Here is a 26,090-nt window from a genome sequence, read left to right on the forward strand (position 1 = left end):
TTTTTTTTTGATAGACATTGACTTTGAATATTGTTCAGACAATATCATGTAAATATTTTTTGTTATTCTGCTCTGAAGCGCCTTGAGAATCTAATCAAGATGGAAAGTGCATTATATAAATCTCATGTATTATGTTTTATTATTATTAGATAATTTAAGACCTCGCATTATCCTGCACTCTGACGTCAGAGTGCGAGATAGTACGTTTGGTATGACATCAGACTGCAGGATAGTGCTTTTTGGATGCATTAGTACAATTCGCCGAATATCATATGGTCCAATTTGGACCAATCGGATTACAGAACATTATTGGGACTTGTATAATGTATACTAATTAAAAACTTGAGCACTATATAACACGGGTATTAAGAATGATCTTAGGGAATATTATGAATATTTGTTAATATTAAATAATATATTATAATCCACATTATTCAATGACATCATTTGGCTAATCGTTTGTGCGTGTGGGTTATTTAGTTGACACTTGCACGCATTTTCGTTCCCGCATAGGTTACGCATGGGCACGCACTCATGCGGGCCAATTAATGCGTGAACTTTACCTTCCAGCTTGCGAGTAGGTGGTGGCAGTGCGTGAAATGCGTGCCAAAATTTTCAAAATGTTGAACATTTTGGAACGCACAATAGGGCGGGTGTGTGTTGGTGCGGATGTATACGCATGTGTGTAATAAATACAAAAACCTTTTATTAAAGGAAACCAAAACCCAAGAAGAGAAGCAATCTTATTGGAAAGAATAAAATGAGAGTAACAATTTAAAAAAAGTTTCATCAAAATCGGTTATGAAATAAGCAAGTTATGGACAATCAAAATGTCTTGTTGTACTTACTATGTTGATCCTCAAATGTGCAAACATGCTTCAAAATGGCTGATTTTGTGGACAACTCTATATTTGTTTTGTACACATTTTTTTTCAGATTTTCCCCTTTATTTTACATGTTTCACATTATCTCCTCCTGACTTCGATATATATGGTGTGGATTATATTTTCCCATGTCATATGTTGTGCTCAGAAGGAGGCAAGATGCAATTTGAAAGATATTGAGGAAAATTTGAAAATTTGTGTACAAAACAAATGGAGAGTTTGTTCACAAAATCAGCCATTTTGAAGCAACTTTTTGATTCTCCACAACTTGCTTATGTCATACAGATTTTGATGAAACTTTTTTTTAAATTGTTCCTCTCATTTTACTCTTTCCAATAAGAGTAATTCTCTTCTTGGGTTTTGGTTCCTTTAAACCCTTACCTTACACATAGCAGCGTAACGAGGGACGTGTTAAAAAGGTGAGGAAACTCAAACAGAATACATTTAAAAATTTATAGGAATACAAATCTTCCCACTTGTTGAGAGAGTTTTTCACAGAGGTTTGTTAATCCATGCATCATGACGATGTTAACCTTTGCAGCCGACTGCATGGGCGGAAATCCCAGGGGAGGGAGGGGGGCAGAGGGACGCGTCCCCCTACTCAAAACAGTAGGGGGGACACAATATGAAGTGCCCCCTTACTATCATAATATTTTTTTTTTTTCATGGAAAGAAATACCGTTCAAAAGTCGAAATAAAACATGTATTTTGGATGAGATGACCTTAACTCTTTTTTTGGTTTTGCTTGTCAAATTTATTTTGGTCAAATTTACGTTACAATTGGGGTTATTTTTTTTATCTTATTTGTTTTTTGCTTGTCAATTTTTTTTTTTGGCGAAAATGACCTTACATTTGAGGTGATAACCTTTCTTTTGGAAGGGGGGGGGGGCTTGTCAAATTGTCCATCCCCTGGTCTCCCCTACCTATTGGGAGAGATTTCCGCTCTTGTCCGACTGGCCTGTGAAGAAGCAAATTACTATTTACTATGGTTTTGTCTCTAGAAGCATTACATTTTGATCAATTTCTTTTGGACTTTTCAAATTAGTTATGGATATCAAAATGGAAGCCCTGTGAATTTTCATGTCTTCTTGCCCGGAGAAGCTGTCGCAAAATGAAAATATCTGTACTTTTGAAAAACCTGAAATGAATTGTTGAAACATCTGCTTAAAAAAAAAAATCTCGTCGGCTCGTCATATTGGACTAAACCAGGCTGCTATGCCCTGTTGACACTTGCACGCATTGTGGTTCCCGCATAGTTTGCACATGGGCACGCACTCATGCAGGCCAATCCGCGAGCTTTGCGTGCCAGCTTGCGGGTAGGTGCGTGGCAGTGCGTGAAATGCGTGCCAAAATTTTCAACATGTAGAAAGTTTTGGCACGCATTACAAAATCGTGAACTGTTCGTGAACTATGCGCAACCTAGTCGTGCCACTGCGTACCACTTCGTGGCATCGAAATAGAAATTTCGTGGCGCAAAGAATAGTTGGCACACCCCTGGGGTAGTGGCACGCAGTTCACGACAGGGTCGCGCATACTTTGCGCATAGGTCAAGCATACTTCAAGCATAAGCCAGGCTGACACTTGCACGACTTTTGGCCACGATTTTGTCGTGGCAAGTCGTGCCATTTTGGGGCACGAACTGGGAGGCTCCCGCACTGTTTAACTACGCATGGTTCACGACAGGTTAATCGCGACGAGTTTGCGAATAGTTCACGAATGCGTGCCCGTCAGTGTCCACATTGACACGAACTGGCACGACGAGTTCACGCATAGTTTGCGCATAGTTTACGCACTTCCCGCATTGGCACGACGAGTTTGCGCAATTCGGACGGTGTCGTGCTGAACTATTCGTGAACACGACGTGAGCTGTTCGTGAGCCGTTCGTGACAGTCGTTGCATGGCGTGCACTGCCACGCACTGGCACGCATCCTCCCGCATCGTCCCGACGAGTTCACGAACAGTTTGCGCATAGTTCACGACCCGGTCGCTAAATTTTGTCGTGACCAAAATTTTGAACATTTCAAAATTCTCGTCCCGACATGGCACGCAGTCACGACATGTCACGACGTGTTTACGCACACTTCACGCCAGTTCACGACTAGTTTGCGCACTGGCACGACTTGAGTCGTGCCAATGGTTGACACAAAATCGTGCAAGTGTCAAACGAATGATATGCGCAAAATTGTGAGTGCAGACCACGTGATCAGTATGAGTCGTCCTAATCAACGAACGTAGAGGGTGTCAACACAAGAACGTTGAATATTTAAATTTGCGCTAGATACGTCCCCGGGGGCGCGTTTCCGTTTTACACCCTGGCGAAGGCATTTTCCGGAAAAGTAGCCAAAAAGCGACTAGTGAAGAGTCTACACACGTCGCTGGTTGCATGCAGCGTGCGACACAGGCGAGTCCACCACCGCGTGCATTTTGCACAGAGAGAGTGGCAGTCAGGAGTGAAATCCGAACATGCTTTTGCAGTTGCGTTGTTTATGATAGTTTTTTTTCTAAAAAAAATTATTAACTAAATGAATAGAATGACAGGCAAAATCAAAATAAACAGATACTTATAATGGAAAGACAAACTGAAGTTTGATGGATTGATACACTTAGAAGCTGCCGAAAGATAGATGGATAGATAGATAAATAGAGAGAGGGGGAGAGACAGAGAGGTCGATATATAGAGGGAGAGAGAGAAAGAGAGAGAGAAGGATAGATAGAGAGGAAGAGAGATGTTTTAGATAGAAATATGGACGGACAAAGAGAGAGAGAAAAAAAAGACAGACAGATGCTAGAGAGGGAGAGAGATAGAGAATTTGAGAGACAGATAGATAGATGTTAGATAGATAGAAAGATAAAGAATGAGAGAGACAGAGAAGATAGACAAATTAACAGATAGATACATAGATAGATATATAGATAGAGAGAAATAGAGAAAGACAGACAGATGGATAGATAGAGATAGACAGATGTTAGATAGATAAAGAGGGAGAGAGACAAAGATTTATTAACAAATTAACAGATAGATAGATAAGTTGAAAAATAGATAGAGAGAAATAGAGAAAGACAGACAGATGGATAGATAGATGGATAGAGAGATAGATAGATGTCAGATAGATCAAGAATGAGAGAGAAGAGCGACAAATTAACAGATAGATACTGTAGTTACATAGGTAGGTAGAGAGAGAGAAATAGAGAAAGACAGACAGATGGATGGATAGATAGAGAGAGATAGAGAATTTGAGATAGATAGATGTTAGATAAAGAATGAGAGAGACAGAGAAGATTATTAGATAGATACTGCAGTTACATAGATAGATAGAGATAGATATATAGACAGATAGAGAGAAAGACAGACATCAGCAAATCGGCAAGGCAAATGATCAAGGCAAACATTCGTATTGAACCTGGAAAGTATAAGCTCAGCTGCATTTGAAAGTACGGTATGTTCTGCGGATAACTTCGGTGCAGACTTTGGATCGCGCGCCCAGCTGATAATGTAAACAAACGTAGACGTAGACTCTTCACTAGTCGCTTTTTGGCTACTTTTCCGGAAAATGCCTTCGCCAGGGTGTAAAACGGAAACGCGCTCCCCGGGGGGGGGGGGGGCACTCGACCAAAAAAGTGGTAGGGGTGTGCCGCGGGAGAGACAAAAACGGGGGCCTTGGAGCGGGCTTATTGTAAAAAGGAGGGTCCTCGGAACGGGCTTCGGAACTACAATTTTGTGAAAACGGGGGTCCTTGGAACGGATCGCCAACATGTGAGTACGTGCGTATGCACCCCTATGGAACGGGCATGCGTGCATGATGCACAGCTAGCGCGGCCTCCGCCGGGTGCGCTCGTGCAGAGACGATGGTCGGACAGCCCTCGTTGGCCGCTTTTCACCAAAATTGCAGCAGATCAATGCGACCGGAACGGCGTAACGAAAAATATGCGAAGCTTTGGAGCGGATTTCTTTCTTGTTTTTTCTCGATAAGAACAAAATGCTATGCCTTGGAGCGGCTTTCTTTGTTTTTTTTCTCAATAAGAGAAAAATGCTATGCCTTGGAACGGAAATTTGGGTGTAAAAATGGGGGTCCCCTCCGCGGCACATACCCACTATGCATTATATACTGAGTGCCCCCGCCCTCCCCCCCCCTCCCCGAGGGATACGTCACAGAATAGGGTGTCGAGAATATTTGCTGAAAGCAGGTCGGGACAGTGCGTGAACACTGCGTCAACTATGCGCGAACTATGCGCAAACAATACGCAAACATGTCCTGAACGTGTCGGGACATTGCGTGAACTGATATAGCCAAGTCGTGCCATACAGTGTCCCGCATTGGCACGCATCAATGCGGGGCAATGCGGGCACCACAATGCGTGCAAGTGTCAACCGGGCATAAGGGGATCCATTCCTCACACGTCTCTTTACCAAGACATCAGTATCCAGTCAGCACAGGCAATTTTCCTAATAGGCCAAGAGCATTACGTAGAATAGGCTTGATCATAGAAATTTCTGAGAATAAGCTAAATTTAGAGGAATAGATCCAGGAACATCTAAATAACATACCAAAGTCATTACATATCAATCTGTTTGCGCTCTTTTTTCGCAGTGCGTAGCGTGTTAAATTATTTCCCTATGGAGAATAATCCGGGATAATAATAGAAAATACGCCGTTTTTGAGGGATTTGCTAAGATATCTCCCAAACGCGTCAACAAGGTGATCTATCAAAACAGAATAGAATAGAGCAGATTCTCACCTTGAACATGATATGATTTTCATTTAATTTTAGTCAAATTAAGTTCTGTCACTTTTGAGGTTTTTGGAACCTTTCTTGATGATTTTGGAAATCCATTTGTACATGAGCCAATGGGCAAGTGCGGGAAACGAAACGTTTTGTGCGACTTCACATTGTTGTGAAGTCACAATAGACCCTATCAAAAAAAGACATTTTGATTGGATAAAAAAACCTTTGTCACTTTTCACATTTGCAAAAGCTTTTGCAATTGGTCACTATAGTTTGGCGGGTTCAGCCGATGGCATTGTGTGTACACATTATAGTACACAGTACACACGCATAGCTAGGCAACGCAGCGCGTAAATTTCACTATTCGTACAGCGACGACTTGAGTGTATGTTGGATAGGACCGTACCATTTTTGACCGGGGGGTGTGCCAATGAATACAAGTGATCAAGAAGAGTTACAAAACTGAAGGGAGTGAGAAAACAAGGAAAGTGAGAGGGAAATTTAGGAAAACAAGTAATGCGAGGAAAAATGACAAGAAAAGGAGAGAAAGGAGAAGAAGTGAAAACACGCAGCTGAGTGCACTCACGATATGTAAGTTGAACACCCCTGCACCGCAATGTAGCAGCCCGCCACTATACACGTAGACTGCCTGGACGATGCGAAGACAGCAGCGCGTATTAGTGACTGTGCGTTAAACGTCCCATTTCTATGCCTAATAAGAGGAGCGTTTTTGTACACAACAAATTGATATGTAAATCCTCCTTGAAAGTTTTCTATAATCCAATATAGTGTCAAAAATGACTGCCAAAGCCTTCAAATCCAGCAAGTAACTTAACTTCGTGTCTTAAATTTTGTTTCTATTTAATGGTTTTAAAGGTCAAGTGGTACATTGGGACAAGTTACAAGACGCTCATGGTCAAGTATGTCCAAATATCCAAGATGGCTTACAAATATGAAGTCTAAATACAATTGTAAATGGCTGCTAATAAAAAAAAAAATTCGTTAAGTATACGCCTAGGAATTGTGGAGTCTCACCATGGTTAAATTAAGTTATACCTAAGTACAAATTACAAGGACAGTCAGTATAGTTGCATTTTCAAAAATCGAAGATTTCTTTCAAAACTAGAGTTCGACTGAGAAACGGACATAGTTATCTTAGAAATCCACCTGGGAGATATGATTTGGAGTCTATACTATGTTTTCAAGGGCCATATAATATTTTGAGACTAACAATACTGTTCAGTTTGTTTATTCTGCCTAAGAATCCATGATGGCTTCAAAAAATAAGTCTAAAGGGGCTGTTGGTGCAGAATTACATGGTTTGTTTATAATATTGTGCATGTGTATCCGCCTGAGAGATGGTAAATGCACTATGTCCATTAATTTTGTAACAGCAGACGTATCTCTGGATCTATTCAGCTTGTTATCAGAAACTTCCGTGTTTTTCGTATGAAATATACCCATCCGCTGGATCAATGTATTTGATGAATTTAATGAATTTGAATCTGGGGTTGTCGTTTTTTTCTTTCAAGCAATCTGCTTAAAATGACAATCCTCCTGCAAATTGCAAATGCTTTTTGTATGTTGGTAGAGGACCGTTCTTTTGTCTGTTCAATGAATGTTGTTAGTACATGTATTTTATGATTTATGACAAAACAGCAGATAATATCAAGTTTGTTATGTTATGACAAAAGGTTTTATACGAATCATATGAATGTATGCAGAAGTAAAAATGAAGCCAAATCAAATGAATAGAAATAATGGCCTTGGCCTAGAAGAACATTCCAGTTAAACATTTTCTGACAACATGGACAAGCAAAGCAAATAAAGGTCATCAAATTCTCCCTTGTTACATTTTGTTCCTTGATATTTTTTTCTCATTATTTAAGTACTGTATATATGATTCACTTGAATTCTTGAATATCAAAAACATACCAATAAAAGGGAGAAATAATTCTTAAGAAATATCTAACTCAGGGCGTCACTGTCAATTCCAAAGAGCAAGCAAATTCTTTGAACTCAAGTGTTGAAGCTATGGCTGACGTAGTCACCACTTATCAATTTGTCTGTATTGGCTTGTGGGTTTGTAATTTTTTTTTCCTTATCGTTTTTCTTGTTTCGGTTTACTTGACACGATTTCACTCTTACTGTATCTTACTGTATATAACAACTTTGTTTGATTTTTACCAATAGTCGTGTTCCGAGCCTGTATTCATCTCATTAACATGAACTACGGCAACTAAGGGAATTAGAATATATGATTACAACCACAAGAATGTCTTTATTTGTAAAATACCTGATGCATTTGATTTACCATCTAACAAATAATTAAAAAAAAATGATTGACAGAAATCGACAATTTTAATTTCATGTAAGCAGGAAAGAAAATCTTCCAATTTTAACTAAAAAAAAATCTTTCAACATACCAAAAACGAGAGAGAGATTCACTATATTTAATTGAATGTAATATCTACATAGTGAAAAATGCAGAGATGTCTGAAACAAGTTACTTGTTTTCATTCAGTTATGTCCTCAGTTCCAACTGGCACAAAATAGGTAAAGGTTGTGTTTACTGACGGATAAGAAGATAATTTTGGTGGCAAAGTTGTTACAAAATGTTTAAATGCATCTGTTTTATTTCAATTCGCCAAAAACGCAAGAGAAATGTAAAATGAGAAATGTACCCCATAGTCAGTTTGTCATTCGCCTTTTTTCTTGACACAGCGTGTAAGTGAGCTCTTCTGCGCAAACTGATATCTTCAAGCTTTACAGAAATGGACAGTGCTCACTTAAGTGTAACATTCTGTCAAAATTTTTACTTTCATTTGATTGATGAGACCCAAACCCAAGAAAATGTAAAAACAAAAAAGAATATCCCCATGTTGTATATTTCAACAATATCAACAATATATCAATTCTCAGGACTTTTCAACTCCTGTTCATATCATAATGATGAAAATTTCATACACTCCATATTCAATACGGTAAAATAAGATATAAAATTTAATTTGGTGACGTTGTTGTTTACTTCCATCTTGCGGTGACACGACATTTTCTCCCGCGACAATTGCTCCGGGTGTAATTTCGTCTTACATGTAGGGTTAGGGTTGCAAAAGGATTTCATGTTAGGTTTCTGGTAGGTTATTCGATTAGTGTGTGGAATTTACAGCGGAGCAAATGTCGCCGGAACAATTGTCATGGAACCAATTTGTGCAAACCAACTAGGATGTGCCAATGGGCCTAACTGTGAAGCGAAAATTGGCGAAATGTAAAGATGTCAAATATTTCTGTATCACACATTCAGTTTTGATAAAATGTCAGCTTTATAATTCTCTCTTTCTTTCTCTTTCTCTTGTCATCGAAAATATCTTTTTGCTGGCATGGACTTGCCCGTTAAAAAAGGAGAATGCAGTAGTTTTTAATTCTGTTTTGATAACATTAATTTTAGTACTTTGATTTACATTTCTAATAATTTCTCACATATTGTAGTTAAGTTTAACTTGAAATTTAAAAGTCCATCAGTATAATGGCCCAAGACTAAGTACAGCACGATCACAATATTGAAAAATAACTTTCTTAAGATGGGCAACATTTTTTTTCGATGTTGATAATTAATATTTCTTTAGACATTGTATATAGTGAAATTCTGTCTGAAGCCTATACCAAATAAGTGCAGATACCTGTGTATGATCTTAATTTTTTATGCCAAGATCTATTTAATTTTTAGAAATAACTGTGAATTTACTAGAAACGGGGATTAAAGTCCTGCAGTGAAAAGAAACAAAAGATGTATGTTATTGAAAAGTAATATAAAAATATTATTAGATTTCAAAGAAATACGAGTGGAGAAATTAAAGGGAAGACCATGTTGACCCACCCCCTAACATATACTTACATAATATAAATATAAATATACACACACAAACACACCCACACAAATATATTGTTTATAAATGTGTCATGAAATTCCCATGTAGAATTTACTAATAATTATATTAATTATACTTATAGCGCTTAATACTTACATTGTCAGAAGTCTCTAAGCGCTCTACAGTATATGCAGCATAATAACCCTGGCTTTAGCAGTGCAGCTGTTACGCGCGCTGCGTTTCAAGGAATAAATTCCTGCCAGGTACCCATTTACCTCACCTGGGTTGAGTGCAGCACATTGTGGATCAATTTCTTGCTGAAGGAAATTACGCCATGGCTGGGATTCGAACCCACGACCGTCTGTTTCAGAGTCCGTAGACTAATCCACTGGGCCACAACGCTCCACTACTAGTCCAGTTTAGATCATCGTTACAAAGTACTACCTCTTAAAATGCTGACCGGAGTCGAATTAAATCATATGCAATCCTGAATTGTCTGCTCACTATGTTTGCTACTGGCTGAATTGGGCAGGGGTGAACGTGACCAAAATTACCAAATTGGTCAAAATACTTTTGGGATGCCCAATTTTTAAGGAATAATACACCAGAGTTAGGTGTCACAGCACGTCCTAACGATTCTGGTCACATTGAAGTATTTTTTGGATAAAATGAACTGATGTTATTGGTCACTGTCAGGGCCATAAGTGGTTAAAATGACCATAAGTTGTTGAAAAGGGTCATTAAGGCTGATATATTTAGAATCAGCATAAAATTCTACACAATACAGACCTTTGAATGCATTCCCATTTAATAAGGGAAGAAGAGAAAATATACTTCAGACCACAATTTCCTGCATATTTGAAGTTTATAATGCTAAACCGCGCGAATAGTCAGTTATGTCTAAAGTACCCAAAATGACATTCATGGGTCAAAACTAATGGAATAAATTACATGAGGTTGATTGTTATGATCCAGCGCACATTTTGAAAATAAATGTGGATTTCTAAAGACGTCCAATCATAGTTCTGAACAATATTTGTAACACATTTCGGACCCCAAAATCATGGAAATGGTCATTTTGGTTAACACTTGGCTAAAATTACCACTTATATTGTTATTTGGAAAATGAAACCACTTTATCTGGAATTTGGGTGCATTTTTACTTAGAGTAGACCATTTTAATTGGATGTGGTTACAAAAGCATTCTGTTAAGGGACCATTTTCCAAAGAGTGGTCAAAATGGTAATTTTTGGTCAAAAATAGGCCAAAATGGCGTGAATACGGTCAATTAGAGTGACATTTTTTAATCAGCACACAATTTTACCCCGGATAAGCTTGTCAAACCTTCCCCACCAAAAATACTGAATGAAACCCCCTATCTCCTAGACTAAAACTTGTTCAAACTGTGAAGGCGTTTCTAGATTGTTTATGACCACATGATATCAGAAAACCACGAACATGACGTGAATCGCGAGATTGACATGTATGTTCGGGTCAATGCAAAATGTCTGCTTGATGAGGATCTACGTATATCACTTTCGCCATCATTGCTCAACCATTCAAGCTCTCCTGGTGGCTCATGATGTTAATGGAATCAATGTTCCACTCAATTAGGTCTATTTATAGGACAATTTCCTGACAACTTCACACAGTGCTAGTTTCTTACAAGAATTATAAGATAATCCGAGTTAAATTACGGGGTTGTCATTTTAAAATACGATATAATGCAGTTAATAAGTTCTATGCTAAAAAGCTGATTGAAAAAACAACAACCATATAATCAATTTCTTTTCTAGAAAGAAATCATGTACCTACAACCGGAAACACTTGAAAACGAAAAAAGAAAATTCCCTGATAATCCGCATTGAAGCTGTTAGAATATTTCCTTGTTAAGAAACGTCTATTTTCTGTATAAAACGAATATGATATACATGAAAACGATGATGGATTCCTATTGCCATGATTGCTGAAGAGGAAGTAAAGAAAATACTGGATTATACTCGAGAATTGTTGCCGTTTGTTAGAAGGATCAGTTTCAGGTCATTCACGATTATCCTTTACTGTAATTCACTTGGAATTTCTCTGTCGATGAATTCAAGTTTTTTGAGCATAATTTTGATTGTATCTGTATGAAAATGTGTTCGGAGTTATTGAGTGGACTACTTCAAGGCTACTAGTATGGCTAGCTTATTCTCTGTGATCTGTTTGGTGTTTCTTATTCCCTGTGTCACCAGTTCGATTGTACAACCAATTAGATGGACGAGTAAGTATATCAATGTCATTTATGACTATCAATTGTGATCGTTGTGAAATATTAAAATTATCATCGAGATCTTAAGTATATGAGAAAGGGAACTCTCTACGAATTTTTACCATCTTTACTTGGAAGGGGGTGGGGGGTCTCCCGTCTCCGAAATTATATGCATTATGTTCAGGGGCTGCGGAAGCGAGGAGGGGTGGGCTTCACCCCCACATTTTCTTTCCTAAACCGTGTATAAAAACGTCAAAATGACCATCTGATTGTGATTGTTTTGCATGGTATAGGTACCCCTATACCATGCAAATGCATATATGAGTTTGTTCTTTTTATAAAAAGCGTTGCTGGGCATTCTTCAGTAGGGGGGGGGGGGATGGAGACCCTGCTTACCGACAAAATTCGGTAGAGATTACTGACGTCCGGCAACCAATCTTGGAAGTGTTCTACATTGTCCTTTTTTCGTCATACCCAGGATCAGTTTCAGCTTTTATCAATGGGGGGGGGGGGTACATCTTCATCAACATTTTCCTGTCGCGACCGCCGAAACATAATTTTCTTTTTTAAGGGGATCGTCCTAATTTTTTTTTTATTTTTAGATGCAACATGAGGTATTTCATGTGGCCTGAATGTAAATTATTTGCAAATTATTTGTACCTGAATGTAAATTATTTGTACCTGTTCTCTTTCGTTCTTTCTTTCTTCTTTCACTGCGCCTTGGGCACTCTGCCGAGTGGATTTGGCGCATGACAAATCACATATATTATTATTATTATTACCGCGCAAAGCGCGAGCTCCAATTTCTGGCTATTTTATATAATGTATTTAGCCCTGAAAATTGTAATCATCATGGGGGTATCTAACTAAACGATCCACGCGTATGCAATGCACGAGTTGAAAACTTTTGATAAACTGGACAGCAAAAAGACCTTTAAAAACTGTTTACATTGGTCCATGAAAGAATACACTCTCTCCAATCCCAAAATGTGAGCGCGAAGCGCTAGCTAAATTATTTTATATTTCGACCTGAAAACTTGGTTGTAACCATGAAGAGGATGGATATATCAACCAAACAATCGATGCGAGCTGAAATTTTGATTTCCGATCAGAAAAATGGACATTGTAAGCACTTTTGCATGAATAATATGCATATATAGCAATTCATGTGAGCGCGAGCTGATACTTTTTTAATAAGGACATGTTTGCAGTGACTCATGAATATAATATATTTTCAATATAATAGATTTACAACCTGAAAATTTGATATTTTCAACAGTTTTCGCAATCATGAACATGCAGTTTTTGTAATCATGAAAAGAACGGGTATCACTGATGAGAGCGCGAATCGCGAGCTGAAAATTTTGGATATTTTTAATTGAAAACTAAATATTTTTATATGTTTTTACATACTCATTTTCTGCATCTGTAATTACACGTGCTGTTTTTCTCACTAATCATTAGGCAATCACGAAGCGCGAGCTGAAATTTTGATTTACTGACAAGAAAGGGAACATCTTAAGCACTGTCCAACATGAAATAAAATGGTTCACTGTCAGTACAGAAGTACGAGCTGACAACTCTTTATACTTTTATTTAACAATCTTTGTATCTCAATACGAGTGCGAAGCGCGAGGAGAATTGTTTTGATATTCTGAGGGAAATTTAGGCAACATTTTCACTAAATTTATGATGTGAGCGCAAAGCGCGAGCTGTTTTTTTTTTTCTAGATTTAGAATTTCAACCGGGACATTCTTATCACTGTTGGTAAACATGGTAAAGCGCGAGCTGAGAACTTTTGAAGTTTTGACTTGAAAAAACTTAAGATTTTACAATTTATTTATATAAAAAGAACAAACTCATATATGCATTTGCAATTTAACAATCTGTGAATCTCAAAGCGAGCGCGAAGCGCGAGCAGAATTTTTTTATATTCTGAGGGAAATTTATGCAACATTTTTCAGATTCATAGATTTTTTTAATACTAAATTATGATGCGAACCGGAAGCGCGAGCTGATTTTTTTTTTTAAGAATTAGACCTTAACCCTATAAAGGCCAGGCTATTTTGACATTGCATAGCCGGGGGGGGGGGGGGCTATTAGGCCCCCCCCCTCAGATCTCGGCCGTTTATCGACCGATTGCGACCAAATTCGGTGTGTGGGTGTCTCATTATGTATTTTACAAGAATGCGTTGTCAAATTTGAGATATTTATTATCATTTTTATTTATCTAATTAATTATGCAAATATTCAAAAATTTTCAAGGAATTGTCATTTTTTGTAGTTTTCCCCCCATTTTTGGAGAAAATGCAATGGAATCAAGTATGTCAGTAGCCAGTCATGTAATCTAAAAGACAGCACCGTTATTCAGGGTTCTTAAGATACTTGACATTTACCAACTGTATAGATTATCTATCTGTAGTTTTATGTATGATCTAATTAATATAAATTTGCCATATTCACTGCTACAATATTGTTCGCTAACTCAACATGGATATAATACAAGGCAAAAGGAAGATGAGAATCTGTATGTACCAAAGGTTAGGACAAGCTTGGGAAAGGAGTGTTTATCTTATGTCGGCACAACTTCTTGGAATTATTTACCAATCAAAATCAGAAAAAACCATCAAGATCAAGTTTTCGTAAAGCTGTTGTCGAACATTCTGTTGGAAAAATGAATTTTGACACCATCTATATGGTAGTTTTGTTATCATCTAGATATCTGTCAAATGTAAATACTGTTAAATTTTGTTATGTCTTCATTTCTAGAGTATATTAGTCATGTTAGTAGATTCGCGATTTTTCATTCTTAAAACATGTTTCTATCTATCTAGACTAGAAGGGGCCAGACTTGGCATTCATGCTATTTTCTAGTTCCTATTGTCATCGCTTGTCTATGTATTCATAGCTGATTGTCTGTGAACTTGTAAATTGGTATTATTATTGCATTGGATAATAAAGTGAATTCATTCATTCACTCAGATATAAGGATCCATCATTTAAATCTATGCTAAACCAAATTTCAATGTTGCACATCTAATTTTGATGATCTTTTGGTTCATCATGGGGTATCCTCCTGATACTCTAATTTCCCCAACGCACGGCAATTTCAAAGCTGTAATAAGGACGAATAACGACATTTCCTTAATTATAACAGAGAGGCTTTGTCAAAGAGAATGATAAAGAAAAGTTATACTTTTATGTACAGGTAAAAGTGTGAGACCTGATTCAGTTACATCTATCCAGAGTCCCTCCTATTGGAGTTACTATCGCAACAAATACTACTACTACAATAATCTGAACAAAGGCTGGATAGTTTCGGCTCCGCCTGAATATCGGTTGAGACTTACCTTCTACCTATTCGAAACCGAGAAAAATCGTGACTACGTATATGTGAGAGATGGATGGACATCAGACTACTCAAGATCAACAAGAGTGGCATCTCTATCAGGAGATTCGATTCCCGAAGACATCACATCTTATGGGTCATATCTCTGGATTCAATTTCTAAGTGATTCTCAGAATGCCTTCAGAGGATTCCAAGCCCAATTGACTGCGCAGGTTCGATGTAAGTTCGATAACATTTTACTGATACGAATCTGATTAATTATTGTCCGTTTGCATGGTGTTAGTAAAGTTATTTTATCCTTCATGATTTTTTCTCCTTGTTTATAATACCCTATAAAGCCTTTCAAGCTTGTTCATTGGAAAAACTTCCATAGTGCACCGCAGGGGTGCTTTCGAATGGCGTACAAATTGGGGAGGGGCTCCACCTCCGAGGAAACAGCATACATGAAAGCGATAATGTAAAAGTTATAATCGTGACTAATGATGATCAATAATAATGATATTGATAATGATTATGATAAAGATTATAGTGATCTGATGACAGGAATAATTCTGACAGATCTGACTCCAAAATGGATATATGCAGTGTAGTATGTACAGTAACAGTATGCCTACATTGTAGACCTAAACTGTATAGCCCCTATGGATAATTTACATTTTTTTATTTGATAAGATATCTTTCATAAATATCCGTAAAACCCATAGTAGAGGAATAAGAGCACTATAGCTCTATGAAGCTGCTTGCTATTATTGACCTCGTACCATCTAATATTCAAGAACTCCAGGTTAAACGATAAAACCTACATTTGGCCAAGGAGATATCACCTCCTTGATTTGGCTGAAAAAAGGCTATAAAAATGGGAAAAATTAGGTATAATTACCTTTTAACTCTACAAATAAATTATAGAAAAAAAACTGCCTTCCCCAAAATATATGAATAGACACCAAAACCAGAGAAAAAGACTACCAAATAAAGAATTTGTGGCCAAAACTGTGATTTTTTTTTTGAGGGGGGGGGTTGGCGGCCATTTTGGATTTTGGCCCGGGACACTTTTTTTCTCGGACTCGAGACAAAAAATATTGTAATTTCATGTTGTAATAAGTTAAAAGGAACCAGGCGCGTACGCAGGATTTTTGAAAGGGGGGGGGGGGGGTTCGAGCTGATTTTTTTTTTAATCTCCCGCACAGTCTCTAAAAAGTGATGAGCGGGGGGGGGGGGAGGTGATGATTTTTTTTTTCTTTTTTTTTTCAGCGCTGCAAATAAGACAATAACATTTAAGTGGGGATGGGTATGTAACAGTGCGGTCATGACCCGCGAGCGAGCAGAAATGTTCTCGTTTTTGCGTTGAAAACATAACCTTTTTGTCAATAGTTTGTTGGTATCATAGTCGATGCTACATGTCCTTCGGATCGTAGCACTCATGATATGGCCTTGATCAGAACACTAGAAACTTGAGAAATGTCATGAATAATTACGAGCGAGCGGAGCGAGCGAGCCGAAATGTTTGCGTTTTTCCGTCAAAACATACAATTCTACTCAATAGCTTGTTGGTAATAATTACATATTAGTTGATCATACATGTCCTTCTGCTCGTAAGTCTCATGATATGGCCTTGATCAAGAGACTAGAAACTTGAGAAATGTCATGAATAATTACGAGCGAGCGGAGTGAGCGAGCCGAAATTTTCGCGTTTATTTCCCGTCAAAACATACATTTCTTGTCAATAGTTTGTTAGTAAATCAAGTATTAGTCGATGCTACGTGTCCTTCTATTCGTAACACTCATAATACGGCCTTGAACAGGAGACTAGATACTTCATAAATTATTACGAGCGAGCGGAGCGAGCTAACCGACATTTTAGCGTTTTCCGTCATTTTGGTTTTCATATTGGTAAAACATATATTGTAAGAAAACGTATGTCTTTGTCTTGGTTCACTTGTATTCATAAGTATACATCATGATAATCATGTATGGCCTTGTTAATGGCGATACCGTAATCATGTCGGCGACATGCGGAAATAAAAGATATAATAAAATGGAGCGAGCGAAGCGAGCGGAAATTTTTTCTGTGTTTTTCGTCGGAAACATGAGATTCTGTTCATTATTGCTGTCATATACATTATTGGGTAGGGGAACTGTCCGTAACCAGACCAAGGAGTTATCAGGCGCTTGCCCGATAACTCCTTGACCAGACCGACCTCCGGTGAGACAAGCAAAAAAAAAAAAAAGAAACGAAACGAAAAAGGGGGGGGGTTGAACCCCCTAAACCCCCCCCTTGCGTACGTGCCTGAAAGGAACACAAAAAAAACTTTTGCCACAGTAAAACCCCAAATCACCCATTTACAGCCCACTCCTATTCTTAACAATCGAATGATTGAAAAAAAAAATCGGTTTGGAAATCAATTTCTTATGCATTTTCTTGTTTATGAATTTCTTATGTATTTATTTGTTTCTCAACCTTCTGCTTTTCTTTGTTTTTCAACCTTTTGCTTTTCTTTGTTTTTCCACCAGATGTTTTGCACAATCTTTTTGAAACATAATTAAAATGAAATCAATTGATTTCAGCTGTTTAAAAAAATTATGAATAAGATGAGAAAACTCAATTTGCATTGACTTTGTACACAAATCACGTTTCGGAACATTTTTTTCTGGCACACTCTAAAAACACTGAGTACACTCTAAAAATGAAGTGCTAATTCAGCTCTAAAAGAGCGTGTATAGTGACTGCACTTCGGAGTGCTGATTTGTTTAGTTCAAATTTGAACGAGAAAATCAGCACTCCGAAGTGCTGTCACTATACACGCTCTTTAAGAGCTGAAATAGCACTTCATTTTTTAGAGTGTAAAATTCTACCCAATGTTGAGTAAAAAGGGAACATGCATGTTTTTGGGGGTATTTTTTCACCCCATATTGGGCTAGTTCAACACAACATTGCGTAACATTTACCAAATATTACTTTTTACCCAACCAGCATGCATGTTCCCAATATTGTGTAAATCTTTTTTAGAGTGCATGCACTTACTAAATGTTGCGTAATTTCGGAACCGCGATACCCGAGCGTCGTAAATTTGGTCTCAAAAGATGCGCGAGATATAAACTCCGCGGGTGGCGCGGTCAAAAAAAATCGCGCGGCGGAATCCCCCCCCTCCGGCCAGTTTACGGTTAAAATGCCTTGGCCTTGGGCCTGCATGCATTGGCCTTGTGTACTGAAGCCTTGACCATGGCGTTGGAGGTTTGAGCCTAGACTACACAACATTTTACTGATGTATAAGCTGTAGAGAGAAGTTTACATGAGGTTTCCAAATGCATGTATGTCTCATTTATTACATGGAATTTAGATAACACAGATAAAATGTTCGTTATCCTGTTATTTTGTGAATGCATGCATGTTCCAAATATTGTGTAAATCTTTTTTAGAGTGCATGCACTTACTAAATGTTGCGTAATTTCGGAACCGCGATACCCGAGCGTCGTAAATTTGGTCTCAAAAGATGCGCGAGATATAAACTCCGCGGGTGGCGCGGTCAAAAAAAAATCGCGCGGCGGAATCCCCCCCCCCCTCCGGCCAGTTTTCGGTTAAAATGCCTTGGCCTTGGGCCTGCATGCATTGGCCTTGTGTACTGAAGCCTTGACCATGGCGTTGGAGGTTTGAGCCTAGACTACACAACATTTTACTGATGTATAAGCTGTAGAGAGAAGTTTACATGAGGTTTCCAAATGCATGTATGTCTCATTTATTACATGGAATTTAGATAACACAGATAAAATGTTCGTTATCCTGTTATTTTGTGAATAGGTGTTATGATTTTTTTTTATTTCAGCTATCCATTTGCTAGATGGGGGTAGTGAACTGTTGCAATCTCCTAATCATCCGGGCAATTACTACAACAATCTCAACGTAAGATGGTTTGTAAGTGCTCCTCCTGCGTATCGATTAAGACTTCAATTCATCTCCTTCTCAATCTCTTGGGGCGACAATGTAATAGTGAGCGATGGATGGACATCGGACTTTTCAAGCTCAACTGAATTGGAGAATCTATCAGGTACATCATTACCTGTTGATATCATATCGAATGGATCCTATCTGTGGCTTCAATTCACCACAAATACTCGGCAATCGACATCTACAGGATTCATGGCCAACCTGACAGCTGAGATGAGATGTAAGTGGAAAATTTTTAATGCTCATCAACTTTCTGTCTTTCTTACAGGATTTTATACTCTTTCACGACCTCCTACAGGTGAAAAGATGGTTCTCCTATAAAACTGATACAATAATCTAGTCAAGGGGTAAATAATGTCTTTTTTTTACAAATTATTATTCGAGATCAAAGCTTAAATTATGATAACAGTGAATTTCATTCAAACGATTGACGTGATTATGATAAACTGAAGATAAATATCACACATTTATTAATCTTCATTTTTTTATCCAATAGAATATTCAACAATATTTCCAAAGACTAAAAAAAGATCACATGTCTAGAAAACAATTGTTGGATTGCCGCTATCACATTACAGAACTTAGATCGTGGCCACATTCAGTCTCCTGATCATCCGTTATATTAGATTTTGTTCTTGTTATTTATTTTAGTACGGCAATGAAACATGTAAGCTCTTCACATAAACAGTTTTTACCATTTCCAAATGGTATACATAACGATGAAAATATGTAGGCCTATCTGAATGTAAGATTAAGCAGTGTTTAACTTAGCCATGAGTGGATTATTTATCCTACGAGCTGCGGAGAGAAGATTATTCAAGGTTCCCAAAGACATGTATGTCTTGTACATGTATGTCTCATTTACATGTAATTGCAATAACGCAAATATAGTGCTCTATATCCCATTACTTTTGAAAATATGATTTTTATTTCAGCTATCCATATGCAAGATGGGGGTAGTGAACTGTTGCAATCTCCTAATTATCAGAACCGTTACTACAGCAATCTCAACGTGAGATGGTTTGTAAGTGCTCCTCCTGCGTATCGATTAAGACTTCAATTCATCTCCTTCTCAATCTCTTGGGGTGACTATGTAATAGTGAATGATGGATGGACATCGGACTTTTCAAGCTCAACTGAATTGGAGAGTCTATATGGTAGTTCCTTACCTGCTGATATCACAACGAATGGATCCTATCTCTGGCTTCAATTTACCACAAATAATCAAAGGACATCTACAGGATTCATGGCGAACTTGACAGCTGAGATTAGATGTGAGTGGAAAATGTTTAATGCTTTTTAGCAAATTTCTATCTTTGTCTGTTTGTCAGCATGGACCTACCACTTTGACTCTATACTCTTTTACCACCTTCTACAGGTGACAGGATGGATCTAATATAAAACGTAAATAATCAAGGCATGGGATGAATGATATTTATTTCCAAATTACTATTCTAAAATCTAAACCAATGCCTACATTCTGATATCACTAAATGGGTTTGATTATTTCTTGTCATAATTATATCCCTGAGTTAGATCATAGACGTATTACGTAATAGGTCCATGGTTAGATTCACTACCGATAGTCACGTGAGGTTTTATCATTGTTTTTAGTACATTCCTGGCAGCGAAGTTACGATGTGATAGTACAACATGGCTTGTACCGAAAGGGTGCATGGGTTGACGTCGCCCTGCATCGCGTTAAGTCTATACACTCTTTAAGTTTTAACGACATTTCAAAAACTTAACCTTGGTTAATATTGTGTCATTGACTCCTCCAACTTGGTATATTCATTGACCCTAAATGGCCTATGACCAGGTCATGTGAGGTGAGTAATGATGCTGGATTACCCCTATGTCTATACGTCATTAACCATGTCCATAAGCTTACAAATGATGACAATTTAACACTTACCCAAAACATCATTGACCTTAAATAAACTTTGACCTTTGTCGTGTGACCTGGAACTTTCACAGGGTTTATACACAATTACCCCCATGTTCAAGTTTCATTAAAACTTGGTCAATTCACCTTCTAAGTTATGATGACATACCTGGGGTGGTCAGAGGGGGGGGGGGGCTGGACCTGAATTAAGAAAGTTATATGAGACGTGCAAATTTCAATATTGGGTGGTTGCGGGTAGGTTATTGAATAATTTAGAAGCTGAAATAAGGGGGCTGTTTTGAGACAACTCTATATATTCTTTTCTTTCATTTTTACTTTATCCATATTCAATGATCCAATTTCAGATTTTATTTATGTAATTACATTATACAATCTTTGTATGTTTTTATGATAATAAAGTCACATTAATACCATCATCTGTCGTAAATATCTGACAAATAAAACAAGGTTATTAAACTTTGAACTTTAGTAGTATTTTGTAAGAGATACCTACATGCACATCGTCATGAATGTATAATACTTGGGCTGATCATGTTATGTCCTACTTTCCATTTCATTATGTTCTTACATGAAATCATACATGTAATTATTCCGCATTTTAAAATTTCAGATTTTATTTATGTAATTACATTATACAATTTTTGTATGTTTTTTATGACCAAACAATGATAATAATAAAGTCACATTAATACCATCATCTGTCGTAAATATCTGACAAATAAAACAGGGTTATGAAACTTTGAACTTTAGTAGTATTTTGTAAAAGATACCTACATGCACATCGTCATGACTGTAAAGTACTCAGGCTGATAATGTTATGTCCTACTTTCCTTTTCTTTATGTTATTACATGAAATCATACATGTAATCATTCCGCATTTTCGCACATGTTTATATGATACATGCATGTCTTGTAACTTAAAGGACAAGTTCACCCTTGGAATAAAATAGATGGGAATACAAAGGAGAAAATCTATAAAAAAAACATAACATTGACAATTTCATTAAAATCGGATGCAAAATAAGACAGTTATGGCTTTTCAAATCTTCGCATAATTTCACAAAACACTTTCATGCACATCCTGGTCAGTATGAGGGGACTGATGACATCATCCACTCCCTATATATTTCAAATTTCTCCTCATTGTCATTTGCTACAGGGTTAGTTTTTTCCCTGAACAAATTGTTTCAACATTTTGTTTTTGTAAAAGTTTGTAAAAATTGAAATGTTGTATAAAACCACATAAAAACAAACAACAGAAATAGTGAGTGAGAGACATCATCGGCTGTATAATTTGCATATCACTGAGTTGTGTATTGTACATTACTAAAATAATACAAATTTAAACCATGCGTATTTTGGGAATCTAACCTCTAATAATAATAATAATAATAATAATAAAAGAGGCATATTTACCCAGGGTAGCCACTTCAGTTCCGAAAACTGTTCTCCCAGCGGGCCCTGCTATTATTACCCCGGCTTTAGCACGGCTACCTTGATCGGGCGCTCGAGCATTCGAGGAATTTCTTCCTACCGGGTACCCATTCACCTCACCTGGGTCGAGTGCAGCACAATGTTGATAAATTTCTTGCTGAAGGAAATTACGCCTCTAATCTTGCTACTGCAATCAATAGTCTAGGTGATTGGTGAAAAAAATGTTCAGAAAATGGTAAAAGCATGAAAATTGGCACAGAGGTAGAGTAAGTTATTCTAATCACTTTTAGCAGGGGGTGCCAACATGAATTTGCCAAACATAGCAACGGTTGCTAGGTAACATATTTACCTTAGTAACTGAGCTTTATTGGGCTTAAGTAACATTTTCATGAGTGATGTGTTGCATGAATTTTAATCTAAAGCATGTTCCTTTGTATCACAACAGTTTTTATCCATTTATTCACAGCAACAGCTGCCAAGGGACCATTTTCCTAGCAACAAATTGTTTATCATTGTTCAGATGAATATGATCAATATGATTTACTCAGAATAGCTCAGAAATTAAATCTGGCCCATAGATTCCTAATGTGATGAATTTTTCCTTAGGAATACCTAATATGCACCATAGCAACGGTTGCTAGGTAACATTTTTTCCACAGTAACCAATTCTTATAGGGTATTTTTTCATGATCATAATTCATATGAACCATATCTTTTCTATTAAAGAATTTATACATTAATCACAACAACCCAGGAACTATTATACCATGTATACACGGCCATGCGAAATATACCAGATGATGTAACATGTTTTCTGTAGCAACCAATGGTTAAAGGTCTTACGGTAAGATTATTGATAGATGATTATTGATTGGCATAAAATCTTGCACAAATTTAACTACCTCATGATATGGTTCATATTTCCCAAGATGATGTCTATGGGCTCCATATCATTGGTATAGTAATGCTTGCTGCATGTTAAAAAATCACCTTCACACCAATTTTTCTCCATTTGGAAACCATAATTATCATGGATTAACATAACATGTAAAAGATCGACCATCGATTTAAATTATTTGGTGTCTTTCATAGCAAAGGTTACTTTGTTTATGTCTGTTATTACTATATAATTTAGTTACCCATTTATCATTGAATGATAATCGACCTCTTGTTTACTTAACTGAGTGATTGGCAATAGAGGTAAAATTGATTGAATTTGTATCATCGAGAATTAAAAGTCTAGTAACCGTTGACATTCTGGAAATTTGTGGCTATGTATTTGCCCTATGAATATCCTTTAAGACCCTGTATAACACCTACAAATGCCCTTGGAAAGAATTCCACAAAAGCAACATTTAACAAGAGAAGAATAGTTAGAAGAACAGTTACGAGAGCTCACCAGGAGAGCATGGGTGCTTATAAGTTGAATATCTCTGATCTTGGAGCGATGAAAAATGACCGCCAAGAATTGAATGAGTCAACTAAATTAGAAATTATTTCAAACACCAAAATCCCGCCAGAAAGTAATTTTCAAATGAGTGCTTGGATACCACTTTATCTCTAGCTAACAGTAGTCGTTCTCTTGAAAGCCAACAAACTCTGCCTTGGTTTATCCCCTCCATTTCGAAGCCTGCAATGAAGATCATATTAGCTTTCCATACCGTTTCCGGACCTAATGCCATGTGCAGGAGTTGATTTTGACTTGTCAATTCCATCTCCAGGTGTTCTGACTTGGATCAATCCTGCAGCTTTGTGATCTATCATGACGTGAAAGATTCTGCATGCTAAAGTTGATTTTGACCGATCAGTTCCGTTTCTAGTCATGTTGGCCGGATCCTGTAGCTATATGATTGATCTATCATGACTCAACCCTGCAAAAGTTGATTTGGACCTGTCCGTTCTGTTGTAGGTGCTTTGACCTGGATCAATCCTTCAGCTTCGGGATTTATCATTACGTGAAAGATCTCCCAAGAGTTGATTTGGACCGACCATCAGTTCTGTTTCCAGGCTTGTTGGCCTGGATCCTGCTGCTCCGGGATCTACATGTATCATGACTTGAAAGCTCTCAAAGAAGTTGATTTTTACCAGTCAGTTCCAATTGCAGGTGTTTTGGCTGGGATCCTGCAGCTTCATGGATCATTACTTGAAAGATCTTGCAGGATGTACCATATGACGCACTTGTGATATTTTGGGCCCATTGCAGAAAGAGTTGCGATCAAACGCAACTCAAAAAATCTTGCGCAACTTGATTTTCAGCCAATAAAGCACCCGTGTTCGGGACTTGCGTTTAAACGCAACTCTTTCTGCAACAGGCCCCAGATTGGCTGGACGTGATCCATACTCGACCACAAAACCCCAGCACAGAACAGTAGCATTAAGTTCTATATGCGTCTTCCTTCAAAATACCTCCAATACATTTTTACATGTCCAACTCAGAACTCAGATGGAAATGAATTTGCTGATTGCACTATCACCTTATATAATGTCATTATGAGGAGAAATGTCTCTCACACTCTGATTGACGAGCAATTCATTGTTACACCGAAGATGATGATGGCTCTAACTTTCTTGATGTATTCCTCTGTTGCCTCTAATATTCTTTGTCGAGCATAATGCATGCTTTACAGTGGTTTTGCTTTTACCGACTTATAATCAATCCAGACAGTCTTAACCTAAATTTTGGACTAGATATATGCCCAACTCTGTGAAGGCATGTGCAACACATAGAATGTACGTTCTATTCATTCGCTAGAATGGTGCACACAGTCCTAAACTACTGGAAACTGCACAGTTGTACATTATGTAAATATTTTTTTCTTCATTATCTAGATAGAAACTATTGCAAAATAAATGACTCAACTGTCCAGCATTATAATCAAATAAAAAAGGCGCAACATACATACAGGCAATGATTCTTGAGGCTGTTTCAGGTCTACTGTACATGCTCTACAGTGCATATACAGGAAATGATTCTTGAGGCTTTTTCAGGTCCACTGTACATATATATTCAAGTCAGTCAATATGATATCATAATTTTACTGACAAGTGCGTATGCATTACTCGCCATTACTTCCCAAGGTTTGTCATTTCATTGGGAGCGATTAGTTAATGTCAATAAAATTTCAGCTTCCCTTTCCCCCCAAGGTTCGGTGTTTTTCCGAGTGTTCCATGCTACATCCACTACAATACCCTATTTCAGTTTCATAACAAGAGAGATCTTATATGCACATTCAATGGCCCACTTATGATTGTCTGTGTGTTAGCCTTGTCATGTGTGAGTAAAGAGTATGCAAAAATAGTAAAATTATGTATATCGAAATTAGGTTTGTTACCTAGATAAGATTAGGCCTGCAGGCATTATGATTATTTGGACTGTCTCTGAACTTTTTAGGGATCTGGTCAATTTTTTTCACTCCAGAGTCACCTGCACTCACCCACATGCACACACTTGCACTTCTTTTTACCATTTTTTTTCTACCAATATATATATTTATTTAAATCTTATATTTCGTGACGATCAATTTATCAAATATAATTTATGATGGTTTTCATGTAGCCCCCTCTCCTGGCTGCTATTGCTTCAAGCACCTCTGTGCTTATAATAGTTGGCCCCTGTATTTTACCGAACTATATCACATGCTTAGGTATGATTTAATTATCAGTCTTAATTGTATTATTTACATTGTATCTTTTAAATTGTCACATTTAATTTGTATTCATTCAATCATG

The 26,090-nt window shown here is 37.4% G+C and overlaps 1 protein-coding gene across 1 annotated transcript in view; it reads left to right on the forward strand.

Annotated features, from left to right (window-relative positions):
* Window positions 1-11,434: 11,434 nt before the first annotated feature.
* Window positions 11,435-26,090, forward strand: part of LOC121431296 (cubilin-like) — a 32,178-nt gene continuing 17,522 nt past the window's right edge. The window contains exons 1-3 of the mRNA XM_041628806.1: window positions 11,435-11,741; window positions 14,938-15,297; window positions 18,900-19,241. Of these exons, the coding sequence (XP_041484740.1) occupies window positions 11,657-11,741; window positions 14,938-15,297; window positions 18,900-19,241 (787 nt within the window). The 5' untranslated portion in view covers window positions 11,435-11,656. The remainder of the gene's footprint in view (window positions 11,742-14,937; window positions 15,298-18,899; window positions 19,242-26,090) is intronic.

This window comes from Lytechinus variegatus, chromosome 17, assembly GCF_018143015.1.
Source record: "Lytechinus variegatus isolate NC3 chromosome 17, Lvar_3.0, whole genome shotgun sequence".
Lineage (NCBI taxonomy): Eukaryota > Metazoa > Echinodermata > Echinoidea > Temnopleuroida > Toxopneustidae > Lytechinus > Lytechinus variegatus.